At 43.0% G+C, this 16222-nt stretch overlaps 1 protein-coding gene across 3 annotated transcripts in view; it reads right to left on the minus strand.

The window, feature by feature from the left end:
* The window catches only part of CYP2C14 (minor cytochrome P450), an 80178-nt gene that overhangs the window by 27792 nt on the left and 36164 nt on the right, over positions 1–16222 (minus strand). The window contains 4 exon segments of one of the 3 annotated variants that reach the window (NM_001171120.1): positions 8154–8348; positions 8350–8366; positions 8369–8500; positions 11243–11384. In NM_001171120.1, the coding sequence (NP_001164591.1) occupies positions 8319–8348; positions 8350–8366; positions 8369–8500; positions 11243–11384 (321 nt within the window). In that variant the 3' untranslated portion in view covers positions 8154–8318. 3 annotated transcript variants of the gene reach the window in all.

Raw genomic sequence — 16222 nt, forward strand, 5'->3', positions numbered from 1 at the left:
GGCCAGGGACACAGAGCTTACATAGAACGAAAAAACAGATTGGAGGTGAGATCTTCTGATGTCCTATGTAGTATACAATGGCTCACGCCACTGCTACCTGGGCAACCATGTTAGCAAAACAAACCAAACCCCAAACATTAGTTACTCTGAGTCAACACCACCGACTGCCTTCATGAAGCACAGGTGTGGGGCCAGCAGCAGGTTAAGCCAGTGATTGGGACAATGCTCATGCAAAGCACACAGATTTTAAGATATCATCCTATTCTTACAACTTACTAGTTCAGTTATTTCTAAGCCCTTTGAGTAAAAAAATTAAGTCTTTCAAGACCCAGTGTTTTATTGGTCATGATTATAGAGGTCCTGACAATTTGCACATATAATAAAATAATAATAATAATAATAATATCATTCGGATTCTACCACAATTGCCTAATGTAAAATTATCTCCACTTAATAGAGGAGGAAGCAGAGTTTCACAGAATCAGTTCCCCAAACTAGGAGACACAAACTAGAGGTGGTAGAACTCAGTCTGCATCCCACATGTCCCATGTCTCGCTCCCTTTGACCAACTGAAACATTCAGATCAATTGGGTTCACCAACATCTATTGATTCTGTACTATGAGTCACTATTTTGTTTTTCAGCCTAATCAATGACTTTCAAAATAAACACGAATTTAGTTAATAATTAAAGAGTAGATTAATAAAACCAAAATAAAAAAGTTTGGGGTACAAACTTTGGAACTTGAGTAAGTCCCCGTCTCTGTTAATGTTTCATACAAAATCAAGAGAGAAGCCATCTTCTGCCTAATACACAGTTTTAAACTCATTTAAAAAAAAAAAAAAACAACACATCAAGTTATTTTGGATAAAATAGCTCAGCTGCTCTTTAAGGAAATTATGTTATATGTTGAGAGGTCACTATCTCTGCTCTCCTCCTCTTTTCAGTAGGAAATCATAGTATTTAACCTGTGCATACTGACTTCAGTCACTTTCTATATCCATAAGGCTTTTCCAGATAGTTTCATGGATTAGTAATTTATTTCTTTTTAACATTAAGTTACATTTAAATAATATTGTACTTTATTTATACACTACAGTTTTTCTAACCACTCAACTAATGAGAGACATCTTGGTGGCTTCCAACTCTTGTAAATGATGTATAAAGCTGCTATAAACACCCGTGTGCAGGTCTTGGGAGGCAGCTAGAAGTTTTCAACTCACTTGAATAAATACAAGGGAGCACAAAATCTGGGAAGCCATGGTAAGCATACTTTAGTCTTATAAGAAAATGTCAAACTGTCTTCCAAATATTTGCCCCTTTTGCATGCACACTAATGATGAGGAATACTCCCGGTTGTTCCACATTCTTGTCAACATTTGCTTTGATGGGTGTTAGATTAGAACCGTTGTGCATGTGTTTAGTGTTGTCTCATTATTGTTTTAGTTTACAGCTTCTTAATGATTTATGATGTACAGCACTCTCCAAACCCTGCTAGCATCTGCCTTCTTGAATGAGTATATGATCAAACTTTTGGCCATTTTTTAAGCAGATTGTCCATTTCTCACTGTTGAGTTTTTTTTGTTTTTTTGTTTTTTTTTTTTTTGACAGGCAGAGTGGACAGTGAGAGAGAGACAGAGAGAAAGGTCTTCCTTTGGCGTTGGTTCACCCTCCAATGGCCGCCGCTGCAGCCAGCGCACCGCGCTGATCCGATGGCAGGAGCCAGGATCCAGGTGCTTTTCCTGGTCTCCCATGGGGTGCAGGGCCCAAGCACCTGGGCCATCCTCCACTGCACTCCCTGGCCATAGCAGAGAGCTGGCCTGGAAGAGGGGCAACCGGGACAGAATCCGGCGCCCCAACCGGGACTAGAACCCAGTGTGCCGGCGCCGCAAGGTGGAGGATTAGCCTATTGAGCCACAGCGCCGGCCCTCACTGTTGAGTTTTAAGAGTTCTTTGTATATTTTGAATTAACAGTCCTTCATCAGATACACCACTTAGAAATATTTCACACACTCACTCTGTAGCTTTTCTTCTCTTTATTTTAACAGTATTCTTTGCAGTATAAAAATTTTTATTTTATTGAAGATTAGTGCACCGGTTCATCCTTTCAGGAATAATGCTTTTGTTGTTCTATTTAGGAAACTTTTACCAAAGCAAGATCATCAAGATTTTCTCCTATGTAATGTTATTAGAATTTTATACTTACATTTTACACTTAGTTTTATGATGTATTTTAAACTAACTTTGTGAAGAATATAAGGCCAATTTGAATATTCTTTTTTCTTTTGTATGAGAATGTCCAGTTTCAAGCACCATTTGAGAAAAGGATGTCCTTTCACCATGGAGGTGCCTTTGCTTCTATTCAAAAGTTAGTTGACTATATTTGTATTGCTCTGTTTCCATTAACTTATTTGTCTGTTCTTTCTTTTTTTTTTTAACTTTTATTTAATGAATATAAATTTCCAAAGTACGACTTATGGATTACAATGGCTTCCCTCCCATACCGTCCCTCCCACCCACAACCCTCCCCTTTCCCACTCCCTCTCCCCTTCCATTCACATCAAGATTCATTTTCGATTATCTTAATATACAGAAGATCAGCTTAGTATACATCAAGTATGGATTTTAACAGTTTGCTCCCACACAGAAACATAAAGTGAAAAATAATAGATGATTTTTTTTTAAATGATGATGAAATCAGAGCAGACCTATTGTCATGTTTAATCCCAGTGAAAGTCAAGTTGGGAACTGATAATTTCTTTTTTTTTTTTTTTTTTTTTTTTTTTACAGAGGATCAGTTTAGTATGCATTAAGTAAGGATTTCAACAGTTTGCACCCCCATAGAAACACAAAGTGAAATATATAGTTTGAGTACTCGTTATAGCATTAAATCTCAATGTACAGCACATTAAGGATAGAGATCCTACATGAGGAGTAAGTGCACAGTGACTCCTGTTGTTGACTTTACCAATTGACACTCCTGTCTATGGCATCAGTACTCTCCCTATGCTCCAGTCATGAGTTTCCAAGGCTATGGAAGCCCCTTGAGTTCTCCGACTCTTATCTTGTTTAGACAAGGTCATATTCAAAGTGGAGGTTCTCTCCTCCCTTCAGAGAAAGGTACCTCCTTCTTCGATGACCTGTTCTTTCCACTGGGATCTCACTCGCAGAGATCTTTTGCCAGAGTGTCTTGGCTTTCCATGCCTGAAATACTCTCATGAGCTTTTCAGCCAGATCCGAATGCCTTTAGGGCTGATTCTGAGGCCAGAGTGCTATTTAGGACATCTGCCATTCTATGAGTCTGCTGAGTATCTCACTTCCCATGTTGGATCACTCTCCCCTTTATTTACTCCATCGGTTAGTGTTAGCAGGTACTAGACTTGTCTATGTGCTCCCTTTGACTCCCAGTCCCTCCACCATGACCAACTGTGAACTGAAACTGATCACCTGGAACAGTGAGATGGCATTGGTACATGCCACCTCGATGGGATTGAATTGGAATCCCCTGGTATGCTTCCAACTCCACCACTTGGGGCAAGTCAGCCTGAGCATGTCCCAAATTATACATCTCTTCCCTCTCCCATTCCCACCACCATGTTCAACAGGGATCACATTTCAGTTACTTTTCAACACTTAAGAATAACTGTGCATCAATTACAGATCTAAACCAGATATATTAAGTAGAACAGATAAAAAAAACTACCAAGAGGGATAATGTATTAAGTTGTTCATTAACAGTCAGGGCTATGCTGATCAAGCCACCGTTTCCCATAGTGTCCACCTCACTCCAACAGGTTTCCCTCTTGGTGTTCAGTCAGTCGTCACCTAACAGGGAGAACATATGGTATTTGTCCCTTTGGGACTGGCTTATTTCACTCAGCATGATGTGCTCCAGATTCCTCCATTTTGTTGCAAATGGCTGGATTTCGTTGTTTCTTACTGCGGTATAGTATTCTAAAGAGTACATATCCCATAATTTCTTTATCCAGTCTATCATTGATGGGCATTTAGGTTGGTTCCAGGTCTTAGCTATTGTGAATTGAGCTGCAATAAACATTAGGGTGCAGACCGCTTTTTTGTTTGCCAATTTAAATTCCTTTGGGTAAATTCCAAGGAGTGGGATGGCTGGGTTGAACGGTAGGGTTATCTTCAGGTTTCTGAGGAATCTCCAGACTGACTTCCATAGTGGCTTGACCAGTTTGCATTCCCACCAACAGTGGGTTAGTGTCCCTTTTTCCCCACATCCTCGCCAGCATCTGTTGTTGGTAGATTTCTGCATGTGAGCCATTCTAACCGGGGTGAGGTGAAACCTCATTGTGGTTTTGATTTGCATTTCCCTGATTGCTAATGACCTTGAACATTTTTTCATGTGCCTGTTGGTCATTTGGATTTCCTCTTTTGCAAAATGTCTATTGAGGTCCTTGGCCCATCTCTTAAGTGGGTTGTTTGTTTTGTTTTTGTGGAGTTTCTTGATCTCTTTGTAGATTCTGGTTATTAACCCTTTATCTGTTGCATAGTTTGCAAATATTTTTTCCCATTCTGTCGGTTGTCTTTTCACTCTCCTGACTGTTTCTTTTGCAGTACAGAAACTTCTCAACTTGATGCAATCCCAATAGTTGATTTTGGCTTTGACTGCCTGTGCCTCCCGGGTCTTTTCCAGAAATTCTTTGCCTGTGCCAATATCTTGAAGGGTTTCTCCAATGTTCTCTAATAACTTGATGGTGTCAGGTCGTAGATTTAGGTCTTTAATCCATGTTGAGTGGATTTTTGTGTAAGGTGTAAGGTAGGGGTCTTGCTTCATGATTCTGCACGTGGAAATCCAATTTTCCCAGCACCATTTATTGAATAGACTGTCCTTGCTCCAGGAATTAGTTTTAGATCCTTGATCAAATATAAGTTGGCTGTAGATGTTTGGGTTGATTTCTGGTGTTTCAATTCTGTTCCATTGGTCTATCCATCTGTTTCTGTACCAGTACCATGTTGTTTTAATTACAACTGCCCTGTAGTATGTCCTGAAATCTGGTATTGTGATGCCTCCGGCTTTGTTTTTGTTGTACAAGATTGCTTTAGCTATTCGAGGTCTCTTGTGCCTCCATATAAATTTCAGCACCATTTTTTCCAGATCTGAGAAGAAGGTCTTCGGTATCTTGATTGGTATTGCATTGAATCTGTAAATTGCTTTTGGGAGAATGGACATTTTGATGATATTGATTCTTCCAATCCATGAGCATGGAAGATTTTTCCATTTCTTGGTATCCTCTTCTATTTCTTTCTTTAAGGTTTTGTAATTTTCATCATAGAGATCTTTAACGTCTTTGGTTAAGTTTATTCCAAGGTATTTGATTGTTTTTGTAGCTATTGTGAATGGGATTGATCTTAGAAATTCTTCCTCAGCCATGGCATTGTCTGTGTATACAAAGGCTGTTGATTTTTGTGCATTGGTTTTATACCCTGCTACTTTGCCAAACTCTTCTATGAGTTCCAATAGTCTCTTAGTAGAGTTCTTTGGGTCCCCTAAATACAGAATCATGTCATCTGCAAAGAGGGATAGTTTGAGTTCTTCCTTCCCCATTTGTATCCCTTTACTTTCTTTTTGTTGCCTAATAGCTCTGGCTAGAACCTCCAGAATTATATTGAATAGCAGTGGCGAGAGTGGGCATCCCTGTCTGGTACCAGATCTCAGTGGAAATGCTTCCAACTTTTCCCCATTCAATAGGATGTTGGCTGTGGGTTTTTCATAGATTGCTTTGATTGTATTGAGGAATGTTCCTTCCAAACCCAGTTTGCTTAGAGTTTTCATCATGAACGGGTGTTGTATTTTATCAAATGCTTTCTCGGCATCTATTGAGATAATCATATGGTTTTTCTTCTGCAGTCTGTTAATGTGGTGTATCACATTGATTGTCTTGTGCACATTAAACCATCCCTGCATACCAGGGATAAATCCCACTTGGTCTGGGTGGATGATCTTTCTGATGTGTTGTTGCATTCTATTGGCGAGAATTTTATTGAGGATTTTTGCATCTATGTTCATCAGGGATATTGGTCTGTAATTCTCTTTCAGTGCTGCATCTTTCTCTGGCTTAGGAATTAAGGTGATGCTGGCTTCATAGAAAGAATTTGGGAGGACTCCCTCTTCTTCGATTGTTCTGAATAGTTTGAGAAGAATTGGAGTTAGTTCTTCTTTAAATGTCTGGTAGAATTCAGCAGTGAATCCACGTGGTCCTGGGCTTTTCTTTTCTGGGAGGGCCTTTATTACTGTTTCAATTTCTGTCTCAGTTATGGGTCTGTTTAGGTTTTTGATGTCTTCCTGGTTCAATTTAGGCAGGTTGCATGTGTCCAGGAATCTATCCATTTCTGATAGGTTTCCCTGTTTGCTGGCATACAAGTCCTTGTAGTAATTTCTGATGATTCTTTTTATTTCTGTGGTGTCTGTTGTTACATTTCCTTTTTCATCTCTGATTTTATTGATTTGGGTCTTTTCTCTTCTTTTTTTAGTTAGTTGGGCCAATGGGGTGTCAATTTTGTTTATTTTTTCAAAAAACCAGCTCCTCGTTTGCCTAATATTTTGTAATGTTTTTCTTGATTCAATCCTGTTGATTTCTTCTCTGATTTTAATTATTTCTCTTCTCCTACTAGATTTGGGTCTGGTTTGCTGTAGGTTTTCTAGATCCTTGAGGTGAATTGAAAGCTCATCTATTTGGTGTCTTTCCAATTTCTTGATGTAGGCACCTATTGTGATAAACTTTCCTCTTAACACTGCTTTTGCTGCGTCCCATAAGTTTTGGTATGTTGTGCTGTTATCCTCATTTACTTCCAGAAAGTTTTTGATTTCTCTTTTGATTTCTTCTATGACCCATTGTTCATTCAGGAGCATGTTGTTCAATCTCCATGTGTTTGCGTATGCTCTAGGGATTCCTGAGTTGCTAATTTCCAACTTCATTCCTTTATGGTCTGAGAAGCTGCATGGTATGATTCTAATTCTTTTGAATTTGCTGAGACTTGCTTTATGGCCTAGTATGTGGTCAATCCTAGAGAAGCTTCCATGTTCTTTCACCAATACCCCACAGATTTGATTACCATGCATATTTTCTCATTTTTTTATTTATTTATTTTTTGACAGGCAGAGTGGACAGTGAGAGAGAAAGAGAGAAAGGTCTTCCTTTGCCGTTGGTTCACCCTCCAATGGCCGCTGAGGCCAACGTGCTATGGCCATGGCACTGCACTGATCTGAAGCAAGGAGCCAGGCGCTTGCGCGCCGTCGTGAGCGCTCACTTTCCGCAAGGAGCCAGGTGCTTCTCCTGGTATCCCATGCTGGTGCAGGGCCCAAGCACTTGGGCCATCCTCCACTGCACTCCCGGGCCACAACAGAAAGCTGGACTGGAAGAGTAGCAACCAGGACAGAATCCGGCGCAAAACCGGGACTAGAACCGGGGGTGCCGGTGCCGCAAGCAGAGGATTAGCCTAGTGAGCCACATTGGTGCTATCATGATTACCATACATTTCTAATGAGTCTTGAAATCAGATGAAGCAAGGTCAGCCCTTTGACTTATTTTCCTTAAAAATTGCATATCCTGGGTTTTTAACTACTTCTTATTAATTATAAATTCAGATGTTGATATCTAAAAAGGAATATGCCTGTTATTTGGTTGAGATCACATTATGTCCATAGATCAAATCAAAAGACAACATAACAATAATAACATCATATTCATGCTGATGAAATATATCTCCATTTATTTACATCATCTTTGGTTTCCTCTGCTTTGTAGTTTTCTTCAAATGATCATATACACATTTTATCAGACACAAACACAAGCATTTCATATTTGTAGGTACAATGTAAATGATACTGTGTGTGTTTGTGCCTATCCTTATAAGGACCAGCGTGACCTCTTGGAACTTCATTTTTTTTTCATATGTTATTCACATTAGGTACAAAAAAAGAAAATCTGAAAACTGATTCAACATTCAATAGTGCTTTTATTTTGAACATATAGAGGGGAAACATGTCTGAATCATCAAATGCCAATCATCTTGCTCAATTTCGCAGTGATAACATAATAGCAATTCAGCATTAGACATGAAGTAACCCATGAGGTGGTTAATCCAAGAATTACACACTGTAAGGAATGGCAGATACACATTTATGAAGGGATCCAGAAAACGTTTCCTAATGGAGGCTAGACCTTGAAAATGAATAAATGTCAGAGGATACAACAGGGGAGGGACCCATGATAGGCAAAGGAGTTGGAGGCGGCTCTGGAAGAGAGGAGTTGCAGATGACAGCTCTGCAGCAGCCACGTGGCCTGCCCTTCTTCAGGCAGGAATGAAGCTGAGCTGGTACAAGGGTGGCACACGACCTAGCCCACTGACAAGTGGGGTGGTGTCAATGTCCTTTGGGTCAACCAGAGGCTTCAGAGTAAAGTTCTGCAAAATGGCAGTTAGGAATAAAAACAGTTCCATACGGGCCAGGGCCTCTCCCATACACACTCGCTTTCCTGAAAATAACAAGCACAGAGGATTCTTTACCTAAACACTGAGTTGTGAAATTTCCTCAAGAAGTATGCAGTGCCTGCTTGCTCAGGGACTGAGTAGATGCATGGGTGAATGGAAGACAGGATGACTGGGAAGATGGCTGGGCATACACGTGGAACAAAGGATAAACACTTGTTATCCACGAAAATCTTATTATATCAGGCATCGCTCACTCTACAAATGTGTATTGAATATCAGCTCTGTGTCAAACATTTCATTAACTATTGACAAATTACAAACACTTTGAATTTAGAAAAGAAACACACATTTCTTGTGCAGTGGGTTAAAGGTAGTTGGGTTGAGGGACTGACTATCATATACAAGTGTACTTCAAAAAGTTCATGATAAAATAGCATGAAAAGGTAAGTTTATTAGGACTCAAAACCAAGTTAAGTCTATCATAAATTTTCCATATTACCCATTTGCAAGGAATTATTGAAGACCACTCTTGTGCATGGAAAACAAAAATTTCAATCAAAATAAACATTTCAATTCTATGTTCAATTAATTTAAAGCGCCCTCATGTTTTAAGCCCTTTGAAACTCGAGCAGGATTCAGCCAAGGACTTTCTTTCCCCAGGACAATTTCAAAACCATATATCTAAACTGGTTACTCTCAATTTAAATCCATAAATGGCTCTCATGTTTGTACCCAACAATGAGGTCCAAGTGGCTTGATATGGACCTTCTCAATCTGTTCATGGTCTGATGCTCAACATCACTCCTTCCATTCTACACATCTACTAAGCAATGGCATATCTGCTTTAAATCAATCTCCAGTCCTCCATGGAGTTTCAAACTGTATGCCATGCTACCCCAGGGATCTAAGAAACTCCCTTCTGCTGCTTCCTTTGGAACTTGTGTCTCATGTCTCTTCCTGATTGTAATGTTTGTAAAGCCAAGTTCTTCCTCTGGGTTTCCTCATCATATTCCTGATCCACTGAAACATGGATCACTTTGAGTATTTTTCTCTATTTTTTTCTACACAGATAAAATGTTGAGTTCATTAAAAGAAGAGCTCAAACCTTAACAGGCCATTACAATGCCAAACCCAAAGCACTGAAAAAACACAGAGAAAAAAATGGAGACTACAGGTGTAGAGACTCAGCTCAGACAATTTCGCTGTGGAGATCAAATATCCCAGGTGAATGACATTGAGTGTAGCAAGATGAAGGTGCCCTGCATTCTTTCAGAGTATCCTCCCCATTCCCAAGGTTTCCCTGTCCCTAAATTTTCTGGACAGTTCTGACCTCAGCAATCCACAGGAATGTCCTCTTCCTGATGTGCATTTCCTCTGTAGGTGTCCTGATTTTCTCCTTTCCTTTCTGTAAGCCTCCTCTGAGGCAGTTCAATTTCCCTTCTCCTATTAGAACCATGGGATGTCAGTGAGCAGAAAAGAGTTTCCCTTCAGCCTCCTTGTTAACCTGTGCTTTCCTTTTTTTTTTTTTTTTTTTTTTTTTTTTTTTTTTGACAGGCAGAGTGGATAGTGAGAGAGAGAGACAGAGAGAAAGGTCTTCCTTTGCCATTGGTTCACCCTCCAATGGCCGCCATGGCTGGCGTGCTGCGGCCGGCGCATCCCGCTGATCCAATGGCAGGAGCCAGGTGCTTCTCCTGGTCTCCCATGGGGTGTAGGGCCCAAGCACTTGGGACATCCTCCACTGTACTCCCTGGCCACAGCAGAGGGCTGGCCTGGAAGAGGGGCAACCGGGACAGAATCCGGCGCCCCGACCGGGACTAGAACCCGGTGTGCCAGCACCATAAGGCGGAGGATTAGCCTCGTGAGCCACGGCGCCCGGCTGTGCTTTCCTTTCAAAGCACTTATACTATGGTGTTGCAATCCTCTAGTCACCTCCTTCCCTAATGTGTAAGAAAGACACTTATGAGCACTTTGTGTGCTCGAGCTACTAATTAAATAGCTAGAACTCTAGGCCTACATTGTTGCGGAGCGGGGTAAGCCTCAACCAGCAATGCCAGCATCTCATAAGGGTGCTGGTTTGATTCCCAGCTGCTTCACTTCTGATCCAGTTCCCTGATACATTACCTGGTAAAACAGTAGAAGATGGCTCAATGACTTGTATACATGGACTCACGTGGGAGACCCTGATGGAGTTCCAGGATACTGGTTTCAGCCTGGCTCAGCCCTGGCCATTGAGGCCATTTGGAGAAGCAGCAGATGGAAGATATACCTCTCTCTCATTCTCTCTTTCTCTCTCTCCCTCTCTCCCTCTCTTTCTCTCTACCCTTCTCCTCTCTCTTTCATTTTGCTTTCAAATAAATAAATAAATAAACCTGTAAAAAGCAGACATTCTTATAGCTCAAAGTAAAGACCAATACACAGAAGAATCTCAAAGTTATTTACCCATATAACATTCTTACAATAACTGAAGAAAGTCTAAATGAGATCCACGTTCTAAGAGGAGCACATGTGTGCCCAGGTATAGATAGAGGCAGAATTCAATTACTCTATCCTGGGGTTTTTCACTTTGAGAGAACTGGGTCAACAACATGAAGCCCCAAACTCCCACTAACCTGGCTCTATAATGAGGAAATGTCATGAAAAAGGAAGGAACGTGGACAGTAGGAGTGGTACTCCTGATCCTGTATAAAAGCAAATCTACCGCTCAGGAGGAAACAATACCTTAACTTCAATTGATCCCCAAAATGTATCCTGTCCCCCAGGATCAAATGGAAATAAATTTCTGTTACCTGTTGAGAAAGGCATGAAGTAGTCACTTTTCTTAAAGTTGCCGCTGGCATCCAGGAAGTGGCCAGGGTCAAACTTGTCTGGCTTCAGGAATTCTTGGTTATCATGTAGCACAGAAGTCAGTGATGTTAGCACGGCCGTGCCCTGAAAAAAAAAAAAAAAAAAAAACAGAGAAGAAGCCAAGGCATGGAAGAAAGATGGAAATCACAAAGTCAATCTCTAAGGACAAGGAAATCCATGTGCAAAGAAATACCATGACATTTCCAGCCAGGACAAGTAAGAAACAAGGATGAGATTAAGATCAGGAGCGCTGGCGCCCCGGCTCACTAGGCTAATCCTCCACCTTGCGGTGCCGGCACACCGGGTTCTAGTCCCAGGTGGGGTGCCGGATTCTGTCCTGGTTGCCCCTCTTCCAGGCCAGCTCTCTGCTGTGGCCAGGGAGTGCAGTGGAGGATGGCCCAGGTGCTTGGGCCCTGCACCCCATGGGAGACCAGGAAAAACACCTGGCTCCTGGCTCCTGCCATCGGATCAGCGCGGTGCGCCGGCCGCAGCGCGCCGGCCGCGGCGGCCATTGGAGGGTGAACCAACGGCAGAGGAAGACCTTTCTCTCTGTCTCTCTCTCTCACTGTCCACTCTGCCTGTCAAAAAAAAAAAAAAAAAAAAGAAGAAGAAGAAGATCAGGAGCAAAGATTTTCCTCCGTGCCCTCCAAGAACATTGGATGTACTGAGCATTTGGGAAATTGGGTGCCAATCACCCTGCAGCCAACCCACATACCACAAAGCTTGCACTTGGGTGCCTGTCCTCACTTGCTGCTCTAACTCACTCAGTTCGCACAGATCTCACACATGGTCAGTCAGCTAAAAGGAAAGCCTGTGCTGATTCATCAAAAGTCAGGAGTATTTGGAAACTCCTCACAGGGCATTTTAAGAGAACATCTTAACAAGACTCCTGGAATGATTCCAACAAGTACACGAACATCTATTTGCTCTCCATCCTTTTGACACAATATGTTTATTTTAAATTAAAGATGTAAGGGAACTGTTAATGATAGGTGAATCCTGCCTAAAATAACACATCCTATTGAATGGGGAAAAGCTGGAAGCATTTCCACTGACATCTGGTACCAGAAGGGATGCCCACTCTCACCACTGCTATTCAGCATAGTTCTGGAAGTTTTAGCCAGAGCCATTAGGCAAGAAAAAGAAATTAAAAGGATACAAATTGGGAAGGAAGAACTCAAACTATTCCTCTTTGCAGACGACATGATTCTTTATTAAGGGGATCCAAAAACTCTACTAAGAGAATATTGTAACTCATAGAAGAGTTTGGCAAAGTAGCAGGATATAAAATCAATGCACAAAAATCAACAGCCTTTGTATACATAGGCAATGCCACAGCTGAGAAAGAACTGCTAAGATCAATCCCATTCACAATAGTTACAAAAACAATCAAATACCTTGGAATAAACTTAACCAAGGACGTTAAAGATCTCTACAATGAGAATTACAAAATCTTAAAGAAAGAAATAGAAGAGGATACCAAGAAATGGAAAAATGTCCCATGCATGGATTGGAAGAATCAACATCATCAAAATGTCCATTCTACCAAAAGCAATTTATAGATTCAATGCAATACCAATCAAGATACCAAAGACATTCTTCTCAGAACTAGAAAAAATGATGCTGAAATTCATATGGAGATGCAGGAGACCTCGAATAGCTAAAGCAAATTTGTACAACAAAAACAAAGCCGGAGGCATCACAATACCAGATTTCAGGACATTACAGGGCAGTTGTAATCAAAACAGCATGGTACTGGTACAGAAACAGATGGACAGACCAATGGAACAGAATAGAAACACCAGAAATCAACCCAAACATCTACAGTCAACTTATATTTGATCAAGCATCTAAAACCAATTCCTGGAGCTAGGAGAGTCTATTCAATAAATGGTGCTGGGAAAAATGGATTTCCACATTCAGAAGCATGAAGCAAGACCCCTACCTTGTACCTTACACAAAAATCCACTCAACATGGATTAAAGACCTAAATCTACGACCTGACACCATCAAGTTATTAGAGAACATTGGAGAAACCCTTCAAGATATTGGCACAGGCAAAGAATTTCTGGAAAAGACCCGGGAGGCACAGGCAGTCAAAGCCAAAATCAACTATTGGGATTGCATCAAGTTGAGAAGTTTCTGTACTGCAAAAGAAAGAGGCGAGTGAACAGACAACCGACAGAATGTGACAAAATACTTGCAAAGTATGCTACAGATAAAGGATTAATAACCAGAATCTACAAAGTGTCGCTCCCCCTCTTCGTGGAGGAACGACACAGGACCCTGCGCTGTTCTTTCGTCTGCTCGGCCCTCCCCGGGTTTGCTGCTGGTTCTTCCCGGGTTGGCTACTATCCCTTCCACCTCCGTGGAAGGGCAGTTCCCCCTGGCCACATTCCCCACTTCCGCAGGGGAGCGGCACACCGCCGGCCGGCTCTCTCGGGGGCTGCACAGGTGTTCCTTCAGATGTTCCTCTTAGATGTTCCCCATAGATGTTCCTGGTGCATGCCGTCTCTCTCCTCCTTTATAGTCCTCCTCCGCCAATCCCAACTCGGCTGCCCACACGCCGAGTACGCTGCTCTCCTCCAATCAGGAGCAAGTCCTACAGTTTATTAGCTGAACTGGAGGCAGCTGTGCGGAAGCTGTTTACTTCTCTCCCAGCGCCATATTGTGGGAGAGCAGATGCATAGAATAAGTCTTAATTCCAGTAACTCAGTCCAGTCCGGGCTACTCCCCACAGATCCCCCTTTCTTTTTATTTTTTGGCGTTGATACGCGCCTGTCTTCGGTGTCCCGCGGCACACACTCTGCTCTACTTGCTAGAGTTGCCACAGGCTCTTACAAGTCCTATCAAATCAGGCAAACCGAATCCGGGTCCTCTCTTCGCCATGTTGTGAGGAGGCCTTACTGATGTTAATTCGTGCCTGTCTTCGGTGACCTGCGGCGCATAAGCTGCCAGCCGCCGCATGTGCTCATCGCCTCACTTAATCAGGCAGACCGAATCCAAGCTCTCACATTGCAGTGTTGTAGGGAGGCCTTTCTATTTCTCTATTTCTCTATCTCCGGGCATTCCTATTTCTCCCATTTGTTGTGAGGAGGCCTTACTGATGTTAATTCGTGCCTGTCTTCGGTGACCTGCGGCGCATAAGCTGCTAGCCGCCGCAGGTGCTCATTGCCTCACTTAATCAGGCAGACCGAATCCAAGCTTTCTTATTGCCATGTTGAGGGGAGGCCTTTCTATTTCTCTATTTCTCTATCTCCGGGCATTCCTATTTCTCCCATTCCACTTCTATCTTCCAGCATTCCTATTTCTCTCACTTTACTTCTAAAACTTCTGTTTCTCTTATCCCCGCAGCTTCCCGGCACCTCGCCCTGCCGGCAGGCTCCGCCCCGAGGCTATTTCTCTGCGGCTTTCCGGCTGAGCCGCTTCAGCCCGCTTTGCGTGCACACTCCGCAGTCTCGCACTTAACCCTTTCGCGTCTGAACCACGGCCTCGCGCCAGCCCCGTTCCCTATCTATTCACGCCCCGTGCTCTCTCTGCACGCGGCGGCTTCCGCGAGTCACACAGCATAGCTTACGTGTCCGCCACTAGCATTCAATCTAAGTTCCCCGGGCTAGCCTGGCGAATTCAACCCAGCTTACATCTCCGCCCCACGGTTTGGCTTCCCGTCCTTTGCTCCCCGGGCTAATCAGACGGATCCCAATCTGGCTTACGTTTCAGCTTCTGGTTTCAACTTTTCGCCCCCTATTCCCGGGCTAACTTGAGAATCCCAAAGTGGCTTTCGTGTCCGCCTTGGCCTGCCCCCCACGGCTTCAATTTCCCTAACATTTTTCTCTACCCGGTATGTTTCCCCAAGCTTTCTTCCAACAATATTCCTCCCTCATTTCTCCTGGCCTCTCCCCACAGTCCGCATCCCAGTCTGTTTGTTCTAGCTTTCACTTTCGCCTTCGACCTTAGAGATTTCTCCCAGCTTCCCCCTGTAGTCCGTATCTGAATCTATGCCTAGGCTTTCAATAGCTTCTTCCGGCACCCTTTTCGTCCGGCTTTTCCCTAGGCTGTTTGCTAGTCTCTCTCTCCGGTATTTTTCCAGTTCTTCCCGTTTCTTCCCTCCTAAGTTTCATATCCATCCTAGGTTTCCTATCCGTCCTAAGTTTCCTATCCGTCCTAAGTTTCCTAATCCGAGTCACGGCACCATTATGTCGCTCCCCCTCTTCGTGGAGGAACGACACAGGACCCTGCGCTGTTCTTTCGTCTGCTCGGCCCTCCCCGGGTTTGCTGCTGGTTTTTCCCAGGTTGGCTACTATCCCTTCCACCTCCGTGGAAGGGCAGTTCCCCCTGGCCACATTCCCCACTTCCGCAGGGGAGCGGCACACCGCCGGCCAGCTCTCTCGGGGGCTGCACAGGTGTTCCTTCAGATGTTCCTCTTAGATGTTCCCCATAGATGTTCCTGGTGCATGCCGTCTCTCTCCTCCTTTATAGTCCTCCTCCGCCAATCCCAACTCGGCTGCCCACACGCCGAGTACGCTGCTCTCCTCCAATCAGGAGCAAGTCCTACAGTTTATTAGCTGAACTGGAGGCAGCTGTGCGGAAGCTGTTTACTTCTCTCCCAGCGCCATATTGTGGGAGAGCAGATGCATAGAATAAGTCTTAATTCCAGTAACTCAGTCCAGTCCGGGCTGCTCCCCACACAAAGAAATCAAGAAACTCCACAACATCAAAACAAACAACCCACTTAAGAGATGGGCCAAGGACCTCATTAGACATTTTTCAAAAGAGGAAATCCAAATGGCCAACAGGCACATGAAAAAATGTTCAAGATCACTAGCAATCAGGGAAATGCAAATCAAAACCACAATGAGGTTCCATCTCACCCCAGTTAGAATGGCTCACATTCAGAAATCTACCAACAATAGATGCTGGAG

The sequence above is a fragment of the Oryctolagus cuniculus genome, chromosome 15, assembly GCF_051225735.1.
Source record: "Oryctolagus cuniculus isolate XC-2025 breed Fujian yellow rabbit chromosome 15, ASM5122573v1, whole genome shotgun sequence".
Lineage (NCBI taxonomy): Eukaryota > Metazoa > Chordata > Mammalia > Lagomorpha > Leporidae > Oryctolagus > Oryctolagus cuniculus.